We start from the raw sequence: 20323 nt of genomic DNA, 5'->3' as shown, positions 1-20323 counted from the left end.
CAGTACTGTGGGAACATTAGTTTTGATAAAGCTTCAGCAAAAGATGCCTGGAGGAGAGTTTTAGGGAGGGGAAAAAACCACAGAGAGAATGGAGAGCCTTGCTGAAAGGGAAAACACAACTGTATTGTAAAGGAAAAAATAATATTTCACTTGGAGAGAAGGGGAGGAGACATTCAAAAGTGATATCTCTAAAACAGAAGACAAGACTCTAATCTTAATTTGTGAGATGAAGCTAGAGGGTAGTGTCTGCCATGACTGTTAACTTTGCTTCCTTGTAGATGATCTGTTGCTTACTGTGCCATAGCTTATTCTTCCAAAAACTTACTAGTTTCAGTTAACTAGAAACCTTTTTTTTTTGTTCCACTGTTTTCTCAGGCATGTGTTGTCTCCATCTCCTGGTGTAATTCTGTGTCTTTTACCAGGAGTGATTATGCTACCATGAAGGTGCTGGTCTTCAGCTTCCTTTCTAAACAGTTCAAGTTGTAACTCCAAAACCTCTTTCCTACCTTACTGTTGTCTACATGAACTTTTACTGCTGGTTCAGCTCCAATATTTTGCAAGACCACGTTCAGATGCATTGTGAGAACTTTTCACCTTTACACCCAGGTGGCAAGTCATCACGCAGCCCTCTCTGAATCAGAAATCTGGATAGTTGGTTCGTGGTGGAAACACCTAACACAGTAGTTCCCTTTTTCTTGCCCCTAGAGAGGTATCTATCAATTCAAAAGTAAATCTGGCCATCTTATCAAGCAGACATATTATAGAACAATTTCTCTTCATCAGGTTGCTGCCGTCTTGCATGGAAACTTTTCTCCTCCATTAGGGCTGCTAATATGGAAACAGTATTTCTCTGCGATGCCCCTGAATTATCTTGCTGAACCTCTTTTTCTCTTCAGTGGCCAGTTACTTGGGTGTGTCAATGAAACCTGGCTCCCTGAGGTTTCTGCCTGTTTTGGTGAACTGGATCTGGAGTCTGAGGACCTTTGACCAGCTGTGCCGTGTAGTTACATCCATCATCCTTGGTAGCTTGCTTTCTTCTTTTCTAATTAGTGTGCTTAAACAGGCATTACCTCTGCTGGCTCAGCTAATATAACCAAATTTTATGTAAGTGATGTGGCAAGCATCACCTTGAAAGTTGACAGCCAAGCAAGGAGTGTTTTAACAGGGGTCTTCCACAGTCCAGGACTGAATTGTTCCGTTGCTCTCTGCTGGAGCTGGGTGCTGCACAGCCAGCCGTTTTCCTCTGATGGCTGTGCTTCACCCACCGTTCCCTGCTCCTAGGGTTGATTTTGGTGACTCTCTGCCACGGGGGTTTTTCATATCTGGCTTCTGCTGCTTTTACTGCCTGCTTTGATTAGAACTATGCTGCATGGCACTTATTATATTAATTGTAATTTATATTAATTTGGGCTGTGACTGACAGGTGGGATCGGCTTGCGTTAGGAGAGCTGGGCTGCTTGTGAAGCATCTCCTGAACTGCTGCTTAGAATGGACTATTTGAGAAATAAAAGTTCTAGCTAATGGTGCGTAGGTATTCTGCTTACCAGTCTTGTCATAATGTCTAAATAAGCGTGGTCTCTTGCCATTGGTATTTGTATTGAGGCAGTTTAGTTTCCTGGCTAGTATTTGGATTAATTGAATTTTTAACAAGCATCTTCTATGCTTTTGTATTTTTTGCTGCTGTTGTATGCTTCCTTTAATGGAAAGTAATAATGCCCTTAAAATTGTTTCATTTTCTCCAAGTGGAAACTTATGAGCTGAAGTTTACTTCCTGGAGTAGAGGAAAATGTTATAGAACAGTGGAAGATTGTCAAGCATAATGCACATGTATGATGCCTATTACTGTTTTTGTTTTGTTTTGTTTTTTAACTTTAAGTTTTCTAATATCTTATTCTGGGTAATAAATTACATTGGGTAGACCCTTGTTCAGTTTCACTGACCCAGAAGGTGTGAACGCTTAGATCGGTTCAGATCTTGAAGACAAAAATGTGTGCATCAGGTAATATGTCCTGGGATGTGGTATGACAGCAAAGAATGATAAAATTGAACTATGACCTGAGTAAGGACTGGATGCTTAATAACTGAGGTGAGGCTTTTCAGAACAAAAAGTAAAGAGAAATCCTCAGATATCGGTCTCTTGAGGAATAATTTCCATTTAGTCTCCTGCCTTAAGTTTTCTATAAAAAGATCCGAACTCAGTGTCTGTGTTTCAAGTAAAACTTTAGCATCTCAGGTCATTTTTGTGAGAAGAGTTTGCTTTTTTTCCTTTACAGTTCAGTGGGAAATAAGTGTATCTAAAATTCTATTTAAAGAAATCCGGAATTAATATGATTGTTATTGTGGAGCTGTACATAAGCTGGGTATGCATTAGCACAGCTATGCAGCTTTGCTTGAGAAGACTCTGAGGAGTATGAGGTACCCTAGTGATGGTGAAATCAAGGGGTTACATGCAGATACTTCATGTGAAGGTGCTACACAATGATGCACCTCTTCTGCCATGATGTATGAAGTGGTACTAATTGGGAAGGAGAGGTTATTTCCAGCACACCTGGCCCTGGCCCTGCCCCTGCTCCTTGCATACATTAATAAATGGCTGAAAAACCTTCCAGGAAAGACCTTACCTATTCTTATAGACTACCTGTCTCTAACTAGGAAACTCCTGAAGCTCCCTCTCCTTTAGGGCAGGCAAAGGCAGAGGGAACTAAGAAACACTGCAGTCTTTGGCGAAAACCTCCCTTGTTTTGGTAGGGGCCCTATGCGAGCGTGCGTGGTAAACAGACCGCAATGGAGAAACACGAACAGAAGGTCTGTAGGGCTTGAATCCATGGAGCAGGAGTGGAAACCAGAGGCAGGGTTGGAGGAGATGGGCTGAAGAGCCTGGGGGTGGAGGGGCAGTAAGGGAAGAAGTGTGCTGCAGACTGGATGGCTGGCCATGGTCTTTGGGCAGAGCGGGGTGTTGGGTGCAGAGGAGACAGCAGAGAGGGTCTAGAGCAGGGCTGGACAGACCAAAAGGTTGGCCTAGAGCCAGACCGGGAATTTCCCACACTTGTTTTATTTTCTGCCTTGCCATACCTCTTTTCCTTTCTTTTAGTGCTTTGAACCTGATTGTAATCTTTTTGTTCCTTTCTTACTTCTAGATCCAGTTCAACAACTGCAGAAAGGTTTAATAGTGTACAAAGAGCCTAAAGGTTCCTCTTTGGCCTCCCTCTTCCCCTCTCCTCTCTGCAAAGCTCTTTAATATGATACATCATCTTCTGCAGACTGTGGATGTTTGGAGCCATGATACATAACTGGGTAGCAATGCAAGTAAAGCTGAGATGAGGGAATTGTTGCCATGCTCTTTTAACTTCTTTGGTTTTACTTTTCAATTTACCATTAAAACTTGGAAGAGAATACTTTTGAAAGGTTCAGCTAGTAAACTGGTACAACTTATGTAAATTAACCTAGTTTAGAACAAATTACTTTGTCTGAATTTCTATTTTGGGAGATGAATTTCAAGATCAGTTTTCTTGTGAAGATAATTAGATTTGAATGTCTAATAGCTGTTTCAAATAAGAGTTTGCTGAGGCATTGGTGAAAGTCTTTAAAAACCATTGAGTTTGATGTTAAGACATCACATCTTACACAGATGAGATGAAAGAGGCAATAGGGCAACTGCTCTGCATGTGGGTTGCTCAGGAGAATCCTCCAGCGATAAAGATTGTGCTTTTGCTAAGTATGTTTTTGAAATTTTTCTCTGCCTATCTGATGCCAGATATGTTTAGCTAGGCATCCTACCCAGCGATGCTAGCAACGAGTCTTCATTGTACTGTCAACTGTTCAGTGCTCTTACAGTAAAATAATTTTTGCTTGTATGAATCAAAATTGCTAGAAATGTCAGTGTTAGTCTTGATTGTCCAGTGTTAGTGGATGGAAAAATACAGTTATAATTCAAATGTTAACTTAAATTTCATCCTGTAGAAGCCAATTGTTCAGTTAATTGGAACAAGCAGCCTCCTTAAGATGACTTTTCATTCTTGCTAGCTTTGGGTAAGTTAAAAATGGACAAAATACAGTGATAGTGGATCAAGTGTCTTTACTGTATATTTCTTAAAATGTTATTTTTGTAAAGATATTCAGTGTGCATGGAGGGAGTTAGCTTAATTATCCAGCTGCTTTTGCTGAAGGCTAAGGTAGTGATTTGCATAGTACCAGAATAAATTAACAAGTTCGCCAAGCTTGTGGAACAGGATTTTTCTGGCACATAATTGCGTAGCCTAAGACTTAGATGCAATATCTTACTGTTTTTACCAAAAAGTGATGTTTTTCAGGCTCATCCTTGGTATTTTTTCACTGTGATATGAAACCACCTTCTCTGAGAAAGCAAAAAGGGAGATTTAACCTGGAGAAACACAGTTGTGGTTTCCAACAGTGCCATTGATTTTGTGCCTCATCTTAATTTAAAGGGAACTTCTGAGGTTCATTAATATATATTTCATTACAATACAGCTGCCCTAATGCTGATCCACAAAAATCTGTTCTGTAAGTGTTGGAGGAGGAGAGGGTTCTAGTTTTGGAGTTGGTAAGTTTTCACGCACTCTTATGCTTATTTGGGGTCCCTTCTCTTTCCCACTCCCTCTGCCCCCAGTACTGGTGTGGCCAAATAGCAATGCTCAAGTTGCATGTGGCTCAGAAGAATCCCACATGCAGCTTGTCATCTGCTGATTGATTATTCCAGTTAACTCATTTTCCATCTTATTTCCCCTGTATGTTCAAGAGCTAAACCCTTGTGCCAGATGGAGCAGTGTCATTGATCACAAATTATGCTGACCAGCTTTGCCGGGCACATGGGATCACAGAGTGGGAAGGAGGCTTGGCTGTGGTTTTATGAGTCCTGATTCCAAGGCTCTTTAGTTACTTGCTTACATACCAGCTGCGGGAGTTCAAAATGGGGATTCGTGGGCTATACTGTGCCCAGGGAGAGAAACAGGTTTGGAAAGCTGGGTACTGAACTGTAGGACTGGAAAAGATATGAATAAGGAATTATGAGTAGAGCATTAAGTAGACATGAGTAGAGCTCTTCTTCCACTTACAACTAATAGCCCTCTTTTGGAGGAAAAAAATGGCATGAAAAAAATGGCACCAAAAAAAAATCTCCTGCTGTTTTGTTGCCTACTTGATCCACGGTCCCTTGTGATGAGTTCACACAAAACTGACCTGAAGTTTGGCACATTGACCTTCCTAACGTAGATGTGCTGTTGTCTGAAAAGTTGATAAACAGGCAATCTGTCTTAGGGATACTCCCAGTTTAGCTGCTTGTCCTGTTCTCTTTTTCACCACCTTAGTTACCACGTTACCCATTTGCATCTGCTCTTTTTTGGGGTCAGGCTTTGAGGAGATGACTTGCCGCAGTCTTTTTAACGAAACAACAACTTTAACGAAGTTGTTGTTTACTGTTTCCAGATCAACAAATCTCGCTGGCCTCTTGACTTGTGGTTATGTAAAACCTTTGTTCACATGAAATGTAAAATAAAATTCTCAAGTGTTTTCACCACTCTTCTAGTATCGGATGTGTTAATTCAGTTGGTAGACTAAATTTGCTTTTCCTTCAGAAACGGAATTCTGCTAAAGTATTTCAGAGAATGTTACCTCTTTATATTGGGTAGCGTTGAAACATCATGTGCTTACTCAGCTCCACGTTCAACTGCTCTCCGTTGAGGACACTTTCTGAGTTTCTTTACTGGCCTGTCTCATTTCCCCTGTTGGGAAATGCATTTGATGTTACTTAGCCTGTCGTCTACTTCAAAAGCTTTACTTTTGGAGAGTAGGAAAGCTCCATTAGGTGAGGATGTGTTTCTTCTTTCTGTATAGCAAATTGTAAAGACAGGAGCATGTCTCTGGAGTTGGATTAATTTCTAAAAACTTAGATCTGTGTGATTTATTAAATGTTCCTTCCTTTTCTATTACTTAGGCTCATATTTTTTCCCCACACCCTGAACCCATGGCTAACTCAGTGTTGCCTTCTCAACATCCAGAGGGGTTAACGCTCAGCTGCAAATGGGGATGGAAGAGGGATTATGGAGCATGTTCACCTGCTGTTAACAGATACCTGCTGTATAGCAACTGATCCAGTTGGGAAGATGATAAAACACTTTTCTGAGGATATTATATTTAAAGAGAGTATTTGAAAGTTCGTTTTGATTACTTGAGGTAGAACTGGTATATTTAATCCAATTACTGTTTGAAAACTTACACTTCAAATGTGAAGACCACATCTTACTGAAAGGTCTTAACAAAAATCTCTCATAATTGCTAGATTTATTAATAATTAATTACCAATTTCTTTCTTTATATACACTTGGGGGGAAGGGGAGGGAACAGAAACCGCATGAGAGAAAGAGGAATCCTTTCTTACTTGTTAAAGAAAGAGCTTTACTTCCAAAGGAACTAGCACGGATTCCTCTTGAGTGATGTCTTCATTTCAGTGAAAGCTGCTTTCTGTAAATATCTGCATTTTGAAAATGTTGTTTCTAGTTCTAGAAAGACTTGAGGGCAGGTAGGAAAGCAGAAGCTCCTCAAGGGAAGGAAAGAGTAAAATGAAAGATACACTCAGCCCTATATGGTATAAGGGCTAGAAACATAGTAAACCTGGTGCAGCAGATCTTACATGGCTAAGGAAAGTTTACTATTAAACACAACATTAAGCCAAATAGCCACATAAGATCACAAATTTATGATAGGTTCATACAAAAAACCCCTTCCGACTGCATTGTAATTTTACGTCTGTTGTACTTGGCATGTAATGGCCATTGCACTTCTGAAGGTGATCGTTCACCGGTCTTAAAACAGTACAACAGCACTTAAAACAGTGCTGCTTTGTTCCTCATGTTCCTCTGCCTTCTCATGGCTGTGCGTGATGTGTATCCTCAGAGACCACCTGCAGAGATTTCAGGTCTCGGTTTTGTACTTTAACTGTAGATGTATAATAGATGAGAAAATAAAATTGCAGGTGTAAGTTCCTAGCTCAAATTTGTGTAGTCCTTGCAGACATATCAAGAGCCAGCAGGGAGTCTCCTTGTTTGGGGGATTGGGGAGTGATAGGGAATATTTAATAGTTACTGTCCACCCCTTTGATTTCTTATTTCTGCTATGCTAGAATGTAAAGGTGAAATTCATCTTCCTGAACGTTAGCCAGCCTAAAGGTAGGCGCCTGCTCTAGGTTATCTGTCTAGAGCCCTGTTCTGGACAGGTGCAGAGGAAACAAGTAGAGAATGGTTCAGTTCCTCTTATTTTTGTTACCCTTTATGGGGATGGGAAGATCTTTAATCCTTTAATGAGCGTATGAAGTACCCAGCCAACCTAGATTAGAGCAGTAGCTTTTAGACAGCTGAAGCTGACAGAGTAATTCTGCCCTTAATATCAGCAAAGTTTTTATTAGAGAATTGCAGAGTTTTTGTAAAATGTGAGTCTTCTGACTATTGCTCTATTAAATGGGAATAGATCAAACAGATATACCCATTCCTAAATTTTGCTCAAATTAGCTGTCTTGTGTTTAGACTCAAAAGAAATTTGACAGAATAGTTCCAGTTTTATTTAAAAGGTGGACCAGTATCATCTTGTCTCTTCAGGATCTCCAAGTCCAGTGTGTAGTTGTAACCATCTCTGCAGCATTTCTCTTGATGTCTAGCAGTAAGCTGGGAGAGGACTGATTCCCTCTCCTCCCTCTGCATGGATCTGGCATACAGAACACCTAAAGACAAATGATTGTAAACTCCTGCAAGAAGCAAAGGAGTTTTTCTGTTATTCAGAAGTGTTTCTTATCTTCTGTGTGAAATGCTTATCAGATCAAGCTAGGTTTTAGTTTAAATAATTTAAAACACAGTTGGAATATGAGATTTTTTTAAAGGTATAGACTTAGGGCTCCAGATGAACTTGTGAGTGTCAAGGGTGGTAAAAGAAAGTAGACGTGGGAAGCAGATGTTTTATTTGCGAACCTGAATTTGTACTGAAATAAAACTGTATTTCAGGCGTGGATCCATCCCTGCAGGCAGAGAACAGAGTCCCAGGCTCTTCGCAAGCTACCGCTGCCGTATCTAAACAGCAGAAATCCCGTTCCACCAACTCGAGGGATGAGCGCTTCCGATCTGGTAAGGAAAAGAAATGTAACTAAAACATCAGGTGTCTTAAGAGGAGCGGCGTACAGTAAAGTAGTACCTACACCTAAAGAAAAGTTGGAAGTGCTTTGAAAGAAGGGAAGAGCTATTGAATATTTTTCAAGTAGCTTTTTGTATTTCTATACATGAGTGGTTTTGTTTGAAGCCAGAATGGAGGAAATGCTAGGAGGGAAAGAAATTCTAGACATGCCTTCTGCTGTTTTTCTTATTGTGAATTTTACACCATGCTTAACAATTTTCTCTTGTTTGCTGATTGGGTTTCCGGTCTGTGGAACAGTTATTTAAACATTTAGAAAACTACAGCATGTGGGTTGTGGGTGTTTTTTTGCTTGGTTGGTTGGGCTGTTTTGTTAAAGGAAGGTTATAGGATTATCATATTTACTGTAGCTCATTTTCAAATATTTCCTGGTTTAAAGCAAGTGCACAAAAAAGGGAAATGTCACAATGGATATTCTACTTAATTTTAAATGGACACCACTGTGACAAACCTGTTTTGGAAACTTTTGTGAAAATACCAATATCCTCATCACATCCTGTTTCCATTGTTACTTTTCAGGTGGTAGAAGTACACTGTTTCCCTGTGAAATTCCTTGTCACAATAGTGAGAAAAGGCAGGTGTTTGGAAGCTTTTTTCTCCTAAATACTTTTGGACTTTGAACTGGAAATTTTTCTGTTTGTTTTCCAGGGTAGTTATGTGTCTTGGGTTTGGGGATGAGAAGTGCAAGTAATGACATGCAACTGCGCATCCTTAATATGTTGTTGGTCTTACGTCACCTTGCTTTACAACTGCTTGGGCATAGTGGTTATTGCATCATATTTGCATCACTGACATTTAAAACCTTGCTCCAGAAATGGAGCTGGTATGCCTGTATGGGTTCCTTATGAATAACCAAAAGATGAATGAGACTTCTGAAATATTCTGAGAATATATAGAGACTCCTGGGAAAGATGCATGTGTTCAGCTACATGAAGAAGAAACTTCTGAATGTCGGGGAAGATTACATGGTATCAAAATGAACTAAATGATGTGTTTAAGAGTATGTACAAATCGGTCATTTAAATTTATTTTTGCATTTCAAATGTATCATAAATATAATTCTACTGTTGAATATATACCAGAAAAAAAAAAGAGATTCCGTGGTTGAATTACAGCCATGATCTCCAAGTTACTTTGTGACTAAGTAGATTCCAAATAAATTACAAGCAGAGTCATGAATCTGATAGAAATTAATTCATTTAAAGTAGCATGTGATGCTGTTAAATTGACAGAAATAAAATCTGCAAAAAGAGCACAAGTACAACAGGGAATACTTGGGAACCGTTAGCTGAGAGAGCTAGGAGGGTCTAGAGCAATGCGCTGTATACATGGACAATTTTCCTGTCTCAGAGCCTCAGATGTCCTATTTAATTTACAACAAGGATGCTTAAGAAAGCAAGCAAACAAAACAAGAAGCAAATAAACAACCCTGCCGTATTACTGGTATTGTTAGGGGGAAGTTTGGCACAGGGCTCATTAGTCTTAACAGTGTAAGGCATGTAGAAGTGGGTGGATATTACCAAGTTCAGCGAGCATACTTGCTTATGAATAGATGTGGCTTTTAAATGTTAGTCTAACTACCAGTGCTGATTATTAGTGCTTCCTCTTTTCCTAGAGTTAATACTTCTATGGCCTTGTTGATTTTAAAATTCTTTAAATCGACTTTCAGTGATTCTGAAGTACTGCTTACAGTCTCCTCAGTCTAGAACTTAGCTGATATTTTTACATTTCAATATGAGTATTTCTGAATGACCCTAAGTGTTCAGGCAACCCTGCCAGTGGACAGTTATTCAAGATGAAGCCTGATGTGTAGGGGTTTTAGGTTATTTCTTGTACTTATCACTCACCAGTGCCAAAACCCTAGGTAGTACTTCATGTGGACTGCCGTGTCCTTCTGTGGTTTTCCATCACTGTTCGGCTAACTGATGTTTCATTAAATATTCTTGCCTAGAACATGTTCTTCACTTTGAAATTTAAACTCTTGGGGAAAAAGTTGTTAGTTGTAACACATGTAATTAGATTTCTTTTTCCCATTAGCGATATATGGCAAGGCTTAGCGTGCTCAGGTGGTATCAAAACAAAATAGTGACAGTTTTGCTTGACTTGATTTAGGTTAAACTTATGTCTATGCAAGACAATGTAGGTATAGCTTTCAGAAGTCAGTATCTTTTCCCCTTTCTCCTCTCTAATTTTTAGAAAAAAATTATTCAGATTTATTACATTAGTGGATCTCTTCTTTATCTCAATGAAGATAGAGACTGAAAGAAAAATGCAAGGTGTTTGTTGCATGTGTTCTTACTCCTTGAAAGTATTACTGCTCTAATTCTAATAGATGTTGAATCATCTAGTTGATTTGAGTCTGAAAATGCTTCACATCGGTGTTGATGCTCTTTTTCATGGCTACTCATGCTGTGCAATTTATGTATATGTAGAGCATGAATAGAAATGTTGACAAGACGCCTCAGAAAACACCAATTGCTGCGAAGTAGCTTCACTTTGTTCCTCCCAATGCTTTGGCATTAAAAGAGTCACAGTTTTGCTTCAGCAGTCCCAATTTATCTGAGAAATTCTAGCTACGCTAAAAGCATTTTCTACCTAAAGAAAAGATGTCCACCACCACCAGCTTGAAATGCTGTTACCTTTTGAAATTTCCCTGTATGTTGACACACATTATCTGTTGTGAAGGATAAACAGCTTTAGGCTATAATTCTGGATGCTATTGCTTCTTCTATCAATTGCATGCCTTCTTTGTTCTTTAGACTTTTGTGGGGAGTGGAGAGTGTGTGGTTTCTTCTTTTTTTATTTCCTTCCAGTCTTTATTTCTTTTTCCTTTCTTTGCATCTCATCAGTTCTGCTATGTCCTTTTCAAGAGTAGCTGATGAGGGTGGAATGCAACTTTTCATAGAACAGGATCTCTTTCTGGAGCAATTATAGTTGCTTTAGAACCATCAACATAAATTACTTAAAATGAGCAAGCGAAACAATTTTGCCTTGTTATGCAATTAATCTGCCATTTACTAGCTGTAAGCACATTTTTTTAATAGCTTCCCAGAGTTGTTGTCCATTTAAATTAACTATAACTTTTTATCATCCACAGATTTTTGTCTTCAAGCAGTTAATATTACCAAAAAACTTCCAACAGTGAATACCATCAATAAATACTGTAGGCTACTAAATTACCTGAGAGTTCCCGGAACAGCACTTAACATTACAGTGCTTTAGCTAGGTTTTTGTTCTGCTGAACGGTGACAGTGTGATAGAGAAAGTGAGAACTGCAGAGACTTCACAAGCTTTCATCCATGCTAAGCACCAAGACCCTCATACCCTCAATTCAGAGGACGCTTGGTGTATTGCTGGTGGGTGTACTGCTATTGCTGCTGGCTTTCCTTTCAGGGAGGGTGTGCGGTTTCTGGTAAAGGCACTGTGCCTTCTCCTATGTTCAGTCCCACTGCTTACTAGTTTTGGATAAGAACACAAATGAGTTAGCTGGTAAGCCTTTAGGGTGTCTGAAAAAGCTTTCCCGGCAGCTATACTTTCTCTTTCTGCTCTTGCACTTTTTTTCTGGTTACTGTTCTTCAGCCTGTTGGATATACAGCTGTAAGGCACAGACTGTTCTCCCAGCTTGCCTGGAACAGGATACAGAGATGCATTTGGGGAGCTTGTCCAGATGAGGAACAAGCCTGCCCAGCGTGCAGGGGTGATACCGGCACAGCAGGATGCAATATAGAGCAGCTCTCTCCCTTTCCTTTTTTCCTTGCCCTTTTCCCTGTCCTTTTTTCCTTGTCCTTTACCTTTCATGGAGCTTGATCCCGCACTGATCCTCTGTGCTCTGCCAGCCTTCCTAGAATCATACTAGCTTTTTTAAAATTATTTTTACTTCTTTCTTCTTTCTGGCAGTCCTTGTCACAGGGATGCAATCATGTGGGACGCTAGTTAGCAGCAGCCATTTGTAGAGGCAGACGGTGCTGGTTGCTTTGGCTGCTGGCATCTGGAGATCTGTGAGCAGAAGGGAAACCAGTCAACCTATGAATGCCATTTTTCTTCAAGCAACTCTAGAAATTCTTCCTCCTGTGCCTAAGGCAGGAACAAGAATCAGAGGCTGATAAACAAGCAGAGGCTACAAACAGGAAAGAAAAATGCTCTTCCAATAGCTGGAGGGTTTAGGGTGTAAGAGTTTAGGTGATTTATAGTCCACAAACTATTTCTTAGCTTTCCTCCCCCATCCTTTTTTAAGGACGTGTAGAAGGAAAGAAAAAGAGAATAGGTACATAAAATGGAAGAGAAGATGATGTGATTTACTACAATGGAGGAATGAAAAAATGTTTTGAATCAATAATAAATTGTTGATGGTTGTTTGCAGCTTAATAAAGCGCAGAAGCATAGAACTATTTTTTCAAGACTTTTTCTTCTGCTTTTGGATGGCAGCATGTGGGATTTTTTTCCCCTCACTTTGGTATGCACAGTCTTCATGTTAATAAGATGTTGGGCTTGCTGTTCATCTCTTTCAGTGTTCACTGTTGAACATTTGTGTTCCCTGTTCTCAGAAATACGATGTACTACGCATCACATTTGATCTGATTTTAGTGACTATTTAATTCACTGAAGAAAACTGAAGTCCCCAGTTCTTACGTGTTAAATCAGTTTCACAGTAAATTTTTAAGAATTTAGTAATAGACAATGGTAGAGAGCTTCTTTTTGCAATTCCAATATCCAATTAAACTTTTAAATTTATAGTAATTTATTAATTTTTGTACCCTAAATGTTCTGCTGCTTTAAAATTATTTCATTCCTTTTCTTTTTTCAGTGAAGTCTGTTTCATCCTGTACATAAAGTAGAAAAGCTCTTAAAGGAAATGTGGAATAGGAACAAAGCGTTCCAGGGAAGTGAACTGATTACTTCATTTATTTGGCTGAGAGAGGATGGTCCTACTCAGTTGTTATCCAAGGACAAGATGTTAAAAGAAAAATTTCAAGCTGGACATAGATCTTAATGAGTACAGAAGAAACTGATGAGTTAAATCAGGACTATAAAAATAAAACATGAAACAGAATAAAAAATTATCCTGACTGTTTTCTGGTTGCATTTTTATCACTTAATCTAGTATTTTCCAGGTTTTGAGGTGGGAGTAGGAGGGCTAGAGGAGGAGGTGGTGCTGATTTTGCCCTCTGGAAATGGAATAAAAAGTAGTTCCCATGCTTGCTACCACAAATCTGTGTGATGTTATGACCTGTCCCACTCTGCTTTGTTAAAATGCCTCAACACACCCTTGCCTTAAGCTAGTCCTTTCCATTCCCTAAATACACAACTAGCTAAGAATGCTTTCATTTTTTTATCTGCAATGTTATTTAATGACTTAATGAATTTATATACAGACTATAAATATTGTGTGTTATTTTTCTCTTTTGGAAGACCTTTTCTGGAGAAAAACCATTTGTTATGTTCCCCTTCTTCCTAGCAGATGTTAATGTAACAAAAATGTCTTCTAAATTATATGTAGATATATGCATGTCTGAAGTGAATGCATCTAATAGTTAGGTTCGTTTTTAAAAACACGCAGCTTGGTTTTGACTGAAAGTTCTGCTATGCAAACGTCCTGCAGAATTGGCATTTTGCCCCTGACTTTTAAGGCTGCAAAAGTAACCTTTAATTTAAGTAATACTCTCAAGTCTATGGATTGCAGTAATGTCCTCGGTGCATCTAAGTAACACAGCAAAACAAGAAGTGTGTTGAGTTCTGCTTAAACTTTCTGGAGTTTTGTGAATTTAAGAGGTTTGCTTCTGGGTGTCCATGAGAATAAACTTCAACGGTGGACATTTACAAGGCGGGGGGAGGGGGGGGGGGGGAAGTCCAAAACTAAAGATAAGGAGAAACCAAGACTTGACAAAAAGCAGTAGCCCGGATGTGGGGAAGGGAGGCAGGGAGACATAGGGAGAGGGTAATGAATTTTTAATTCATAAAACATCTATTAACATCTCCTTGGTGTGAAGGACAGCAGCAAAAATCTAGCATGATGTCCAGTATAAAAAAAAAAAATCTTCTCTCAAAAGATAGAGGTTTAAGAAGTGATTTTTTTTAGTAGTATTATTATTATTTTCCCCCATAACAGCGTCATCCTGGCACCTCACAGGTTAGTTCCACAAAAAGTTATTATCTGAGACAAGCATCTACCTAGTACATTCCTAAGTCTTGTAAGAACACACAGGTGGTATAATATATTTGCATATATATATTTCAAATACAGCACTGAACAGATTATCTGGGGTGAGCTGCAGACTTGAAAAGTGACGTTGTTACTGCAAAGAACTAGGTGGTGTCTGGGCTTATTTTGGTTTTTCTGATCCATTTGGCCAGGCTGAAGGAAACAGTTTGTTTGTCATTTGACCTGCAACTAAGAAAAGCAGCTTCCTGATTTTTGGTTAAGAGCAGATTGGGGTTTTTTCTGGCATTTCTCTTAAAGGCGCTGTGCTCTTCCAGTACTGGGGTTTTAACTTGCTTCTCTCCTGGTGTCTCTTTGATCTCATGTATTGCAGTAAATCACGCTGTGTAGTCAGGGACCAAAAGTTAGATGCCTGAAGTACATGGTGTGAATATGCTTTGGAGCAGGGGGCGTTTTTACATGTGGAAATGGAACAGTTTTCATCTAACATAGGAAAAGATGTCAGATTAAGCTATGGTGATTTTTGTCTGATTTACTTAAGTTCTGAAAGAAAGTCATCTGCCAGTGTCTGTCATTGGACTTGGTTAGAAATATATTGCATAAAACCTCCTCTGGCAAGGTCATGCTTCTGACCTTATGGGCAGCATTTGTAACCTGTTTCTTAAATGGAGAATTGAATAGTTGTTCCCCAAGTGTGAGGTGCTTATCCACTGCACTGGGACATAGCTGCCTTTGGAAAGTGTTTCGTGCCAAGGCTTCCTACAGGTTCACATCGATGTGCTGTGCTTTGCTGTTTTGTAGCCTTTCATTCTCTGGGATGCTCAAAAATCTCTTCTGATTTTTGTTAAAATATATACTGATTAGCTTTCCCCCGAGCTATCTCTTGCTTTGTCAAAATTAACTGGAATTGATCAGCATATTTAAAATAAATTAGGAAGAACCTCATGCTGAGCATGACCAAAGCAGGTTCAGGACTAGTACCAGAAATGGTACTAGTCCTTTTTTTAAAAAAAAAAAAAGTACTGTAAAATATGGAGCTTTACTTGTAGTCATCATCAAGGTTAATCCCTATAGGTACGGGGTAGAGAAATTACTTTTTTTTTTAATATGTAAGTTGTGTAAGTGTACGTATGTCACACGTCTGAGTTGCATACCTACAAGTCTATCAACCTGTTATGTATTTGCAGCCTTAGATGGATACTTAATGAAAGAATACCTTTTTTTTTTTTCAAATTGAACAGTTTCATTCTGCAATTCTTGTATAGCAGCTTCCATGTAAAAGAAATGTGGTAAGACATAATCATAATACTTGCTTTTGGGCCCTTTGTAGCTATGTGTCAGCGTATGCATGTTGTACTTGTTTTTCATGAGTTTGAATCTTAGGTCGTAAGTTAAAGTGTATTTTTGGTCTGCCGTGTTTCTCCTTGACATCTGTTCACTTCTCATGAATTTTCTTTCTGCATAAGTTTTTGCTTTTGATACCATTGAAATATATATGTCAAAGAGAAAAATCTGCTGAAGGCAATTTAGAATTACTTGAATACATTAAATTTTATCTCTAGTGTGGTCTTGATTGAACACTAAATTCCTCTTTGATCTCAGTTTTGGCTTAAAAATAAGAAAAGTTAAAATATACCCCATGAGTATATTAGGGTAATTTTTGGTTTCAGGACAATGAAAACACTTTGTGTCTCTTCTCTAATTCTTCATATACATTGTAGCTCTTCTTTCTGTTTTTTATTACTTGCATTCTTTTGTGAGACCTTCAAGTATACTTTTTTAACTTCTTTTCCCATTGTGGATTTTGAAGGGTGAAGAGCCCAGTGCTCTTGCCAATTTACAGTATCTGCGTTGAAATTTCCCCCCAAAATGAAAATAAATCATAGCTCAGAACTAATGTGCTAGGTATTCTGTAACTTCAGTATTGATTCTCAGGTTGTTCTTCCTAAATGATATTCGCAAAACCTTTTCAAGCTGATTTAATGAGGAAAATATGTCAACTTGACCCTGCTTATATCTTCCCTTAACTTCTGAAACCATTGCTTCTGATCTGAATTTGAGTGGGAGGCAGACATATTTATTCAGTCCTACTAAACACCGTTGAAGGAGAAACAAGATAGAGTTGTCACAGCTTCAGAATTGAAAACCATGTTACTGTAGTTCAGCTTTGGACCTTTCTGCTCTCCAAGAAGTGCTGCTTCCTCTGAAGCTGAGAACCTGCTCCCTTCTGCATGCGAAGCAATTGAGCTAAACGGGACTAAAGCCATAAGGGCCATCATGTGCGATTCAGCCTTTGGATTTGAGCTGTAAAAGATGGCACTGATGCTTTCTATGTTTTTAGACAGAAATAATGATTAAACTTAATCTCTTAACCTTTTTTTTTGTTTCCGACATAGATGTCCACACCGAAGCAGTACAAGCAGCGCTCGCAAAATACAAAGAGAGAAAAATGCCCATGCCTTCAAAAAGACGGTCTGTTCTTGTGCACTCTTCGGTAGAAACATACACACCTCCAGGTATCTATTGAGTTAACACATGTAAATCTTGCCAGGTGAACATGATAACAAAATATAAAGAGCAAATGCTATGTTCTGCTAAGTTGTAAGTATGTTGCAATAAACTTCTGTATTCATGGCTGTATTTCCTGATAATCAGGTGCTGGTTGGATTTGTTCTTTGTCTTTCCTCAAGATTTTTAGTGTCACATCTAGAGGTACTGTAGCTGCTAAAGGTACGCTTGAAAGCAGTAATAGAGTGAGCAGTTGCCCTTTATGCATTAAGTATTTTCTCTTATGTAATGTCTTGCTTGGAAGGAGATAATCTTGGCAAGCATGTCAGAGCTGTAAATACCTTATTTCATGTTGCATAAGACTTTTTTTTTTGAGAGTTGAAGAAAATGCCAGAGCATGAAGTTGCTGCATTAGCTTGCAGAACACTCATCAGATGGTTTCAACTGAGCAATTTAAAACATTCAGAAAATCATATGCTATAATTTTTCAGATTGTTTAGGTCAGAATGTTTTCTTTAATTTTTTTTTGGGGGGAGAGAAAAATAAAGGTAATCTTCCTGTTGTCTCACAATGAATTCTCTTGATGTTAAGAAAATCTTTCTCCAGATAACATGTTGTGCTAGCAAGCCAAGTGTTTTGGGGCAGTGTCTTGTATACGAAGAAGAGGAGTTTCCCAGAGCTCTTAAGTTTTGAATGATGTGCTCTTGTCTTTTCTAATGTGGCCTGGGAACAGAGGCACACTGACCTCTAGTGCCCTTCTCCATCAATTCTATTTCTTACCCCCTTACTGTAAAAGAGCAGGTCTGCAGTGCTGCGCTCTTGCTTCCTGGGCTATATTTCTTCTTTCTGTTCTTCCCATTTAAAGGAAATTCCACTTTTCTTTGCTAGTCACACACTTTTGTATATCGTTTTTGTGGGTTCTCTGGTTATTTCATTAGTTAATAAATATTAAGCTGCTTCTGTAGTCTTATATATAGTCTTTCTTCACCCTTACGTTTTTGCCTACAAGATACGTGAAGGTATCATGCGTTTTGATTAGCGTATTCTTCTAGTACTCGTATACTCAGAAGCCCATGAGGGCAGCTGTTGCAGCAGGGTGGTTATCATGCTCTTGAGTTTTCTTGCATGGACGTTGGTTTTGTATGTGGAAGTTGTCATGAATTGCATAAAGTGAAATCCTGGAGAAAATGAATGTATAGCGACCGTCTGTATACTGAGGCTTTGGGAGGGAGGCCCTGAGGTTTCTCTTTATAGCTCTTCAAAGCAATATTTCTTCTCACTCTCCAAAATAAACTCTGACAGAACAGACAGTGGTGCATTTCACATAGTATCGCTCTGTCCTTTTCTCTCATTCCCCTAGTGTGACAAGTCGCTATGTGCTTGGCGTGAGGTATATCACGACAAGAAAAGAACATGCCACTGTTCTGCCTAAGATTTGGTGTACAAAAAATAGCTGGGATCCAGAAGCTCTTCTGAGAGCAGAGGACAGCTAGGCTTTCCTGTCTCCCTTAGCATTTAAAACTAGAAGGAATCTCCTTGCAGTTTTTTTGAGAACACCAAAATATCATTCTTTTGAATACCTTTGGGACAGATTTGAAGCAGTGTCTCTGCGGTTACTCCTGTGCCCGCTCTGCCTGAGGTCAGGGCTCTGCATGCTGCTCTGACGGAGCAAAGTCTTGGGGGCGGAGGGTTGAGAGACTCTATAAAAAAAAAAAAATTGAGATGCTGTGGGTAAATGCTAGGTTACGTGATAAAAGACGGTCTTCATGGGAGCACAGAGAGTGGAAGGTGGGGGAACCCAAGTAATACCCTGCCCCAGCTACGCCTGTCCCAGGAGCCATCAGCCTGTCACAGACCTGTCTCCAAAAGCCCAGAGGAGCACAGGGAACAACAGCAGGCAGGAACCCAAGTTAAGGACTTGGGAGAAGGGTCACCCTGTCCAGGCCCCTCCCAGGGTGTCCCTGGAGAGCCTCAGTCCTCCTGCCCAGGCATGAAGCCCATCAAGACTAGTCAACACGAGAGCACCTTCTGGACTGAGGGGGGATGCCACGGAGGGGTATGGGACACATTATGGGAGGCAGGGCAGAAGTATTTTGGGACTGCATGAGACTTGTTATGGGATGTTTAGGTGAGGAACCACAGAAGGGGAAAGGGGTAGATTTAGGTGATTTGGGGAGGCACAAGTGTGGGGAAAATAGCGGGGTAAGGGGATAAAAAGGACTGGTCATGTACAAATGGTACACTTCCCTGGCCATGCCCTGCAGCTGTTCTGCAGCCTGTCCTCTCCTCCTGTCATACTCCATTCCCAACACCTCTCCTGGCTGAGGGACTCTATGTTCTGTGTGCATGGGGTGGCTGAGTCATCAGTCTATACAAACAAATGGAGTGGGACTGCAGCCTCGAGCTTGTACGTCCAGGTGCCAGCAACTGGGGAGACTGCGATCCAGGGACAGCGACTCGTCAGACTGAGTGTCTGAGCCCAGCTGCTGGAGACATCCACATTGTACATGTGCGTGCATGTATGACCTCCATCCTGCTCAGCCAGAGGGGAGCAGGGCAAGGCCATGGGATCTGCCCGTGTTTGTGTGAGTGTTTTTGTGTGTTTGTGCTGCTGGAGAGTGTCATCTTCTAACATGCCTGCCCAAGTCGTTAGTGGAGAAGACAAGTATACTTGCACTGGGCTTTACCAGGATACAGAAGCACCCTAACTAATACATTCTGAAAGAAGTGTTAAGTGTGTCTGGGATCTGTCGTGCTGTTCCTAAGAGAAGATGACTTGTTTTGAGATACCTTTACCTGTCTGTAAGAGAATGGGCCACTGTATCATAGGAGATCAGGCCATTCAAAAATATTCTGAGGACTTGCTTCAGCTATATCAGTTCACAAAAATAATTGTCTTTTTATGGGCCTGCCTTTATTTGCAAAGTTAGCTCAGCAGGAAAGATCTGAAATTGCAAAGAACCTGAGTAGCGCCGAAGCTTCTAGTTTTGTTGTCTTGAGCCATTAAACCACTGCCTTAAAATCTTTTTATTGGCAGAAGTTAATGCAATTAAAACCAGGCTTTCTTAATAACTGAAATTTTGTTACAAACAGTTACCGTCAGTCACCAGGAAGGAAGCATCGGATTCTAGTCACAACATGAAGTTCAAAACCAACTCCTGACTGGCAGTAATCGAACTGCTTTCATCAGTCCTTCCAAAAATTTTAATGTACTTTTGTTTTCATCCCATCGAGTCTCTCATCCTTCCCGCACGGATTTCACGTGATGAGAACTTGAGCTGTAGTCTTGATGCAAGTTTCATCCAAAGGGTGGTGGTTTCTGTGGCTATCTTGGGTCAGCTCCCAGCCAGGAAGAGCTGCAAGCCAAGTACATAGCATTCTGCTCACAGCACACCGTGAACCACTAATTAACTCTTGCAACTGCTACAGAGCTAGTTACTGATGTTACCTTGCTATTTTTCTGTTGTA

General features: G+C 39.9%; 1 protein-coding gene across 2 annotated transcripts in view; it reads left to right on the top strand.

Moving 5' to 3' along the window:
- Window positions 1-20323, top strand: part of DIP2A (disco interacting protein 2 homolog A) — a 131586-nt gene that overhangs the window by 49617 nt on the left and 61646 nt on the right. For both annotated transcript variants that reach the window (XM_075511282.1, XM_075511281.1), the window contains exons 3-4: window positions 8007-8126; window positions 16744-16863. In XM_075511282.1, the coding sequence (XP_075367397.1) occupies window positions 8007-8126; window positions 16744-16863 (240 nt within the window). The remainder of the gene's footprint in view (window positions 1-8006; window positions 8127-16743; window positions 16864-20323) is intronic.

The sequence above is a fragment of the Mycteria americana genome, chromosome 9 (genome assembly GCF_035582795.1).
Source record: "Mycteria americana isolate JAX WOST 10 ecotype Jacksonville Zoo and Gardens chromosome 9, USCA_MyAme_1.0, whole genome shotgun sequence".
Lineage (NCBI taxonomy): Eukaryota > Metazoa > Chordata > Aves > Ciconiiformes > Ciconiidae > Mycteria > Mycteria americana.
This window is presented reverse-complemented; position numbering and strand designations above follow the sequence as displayed.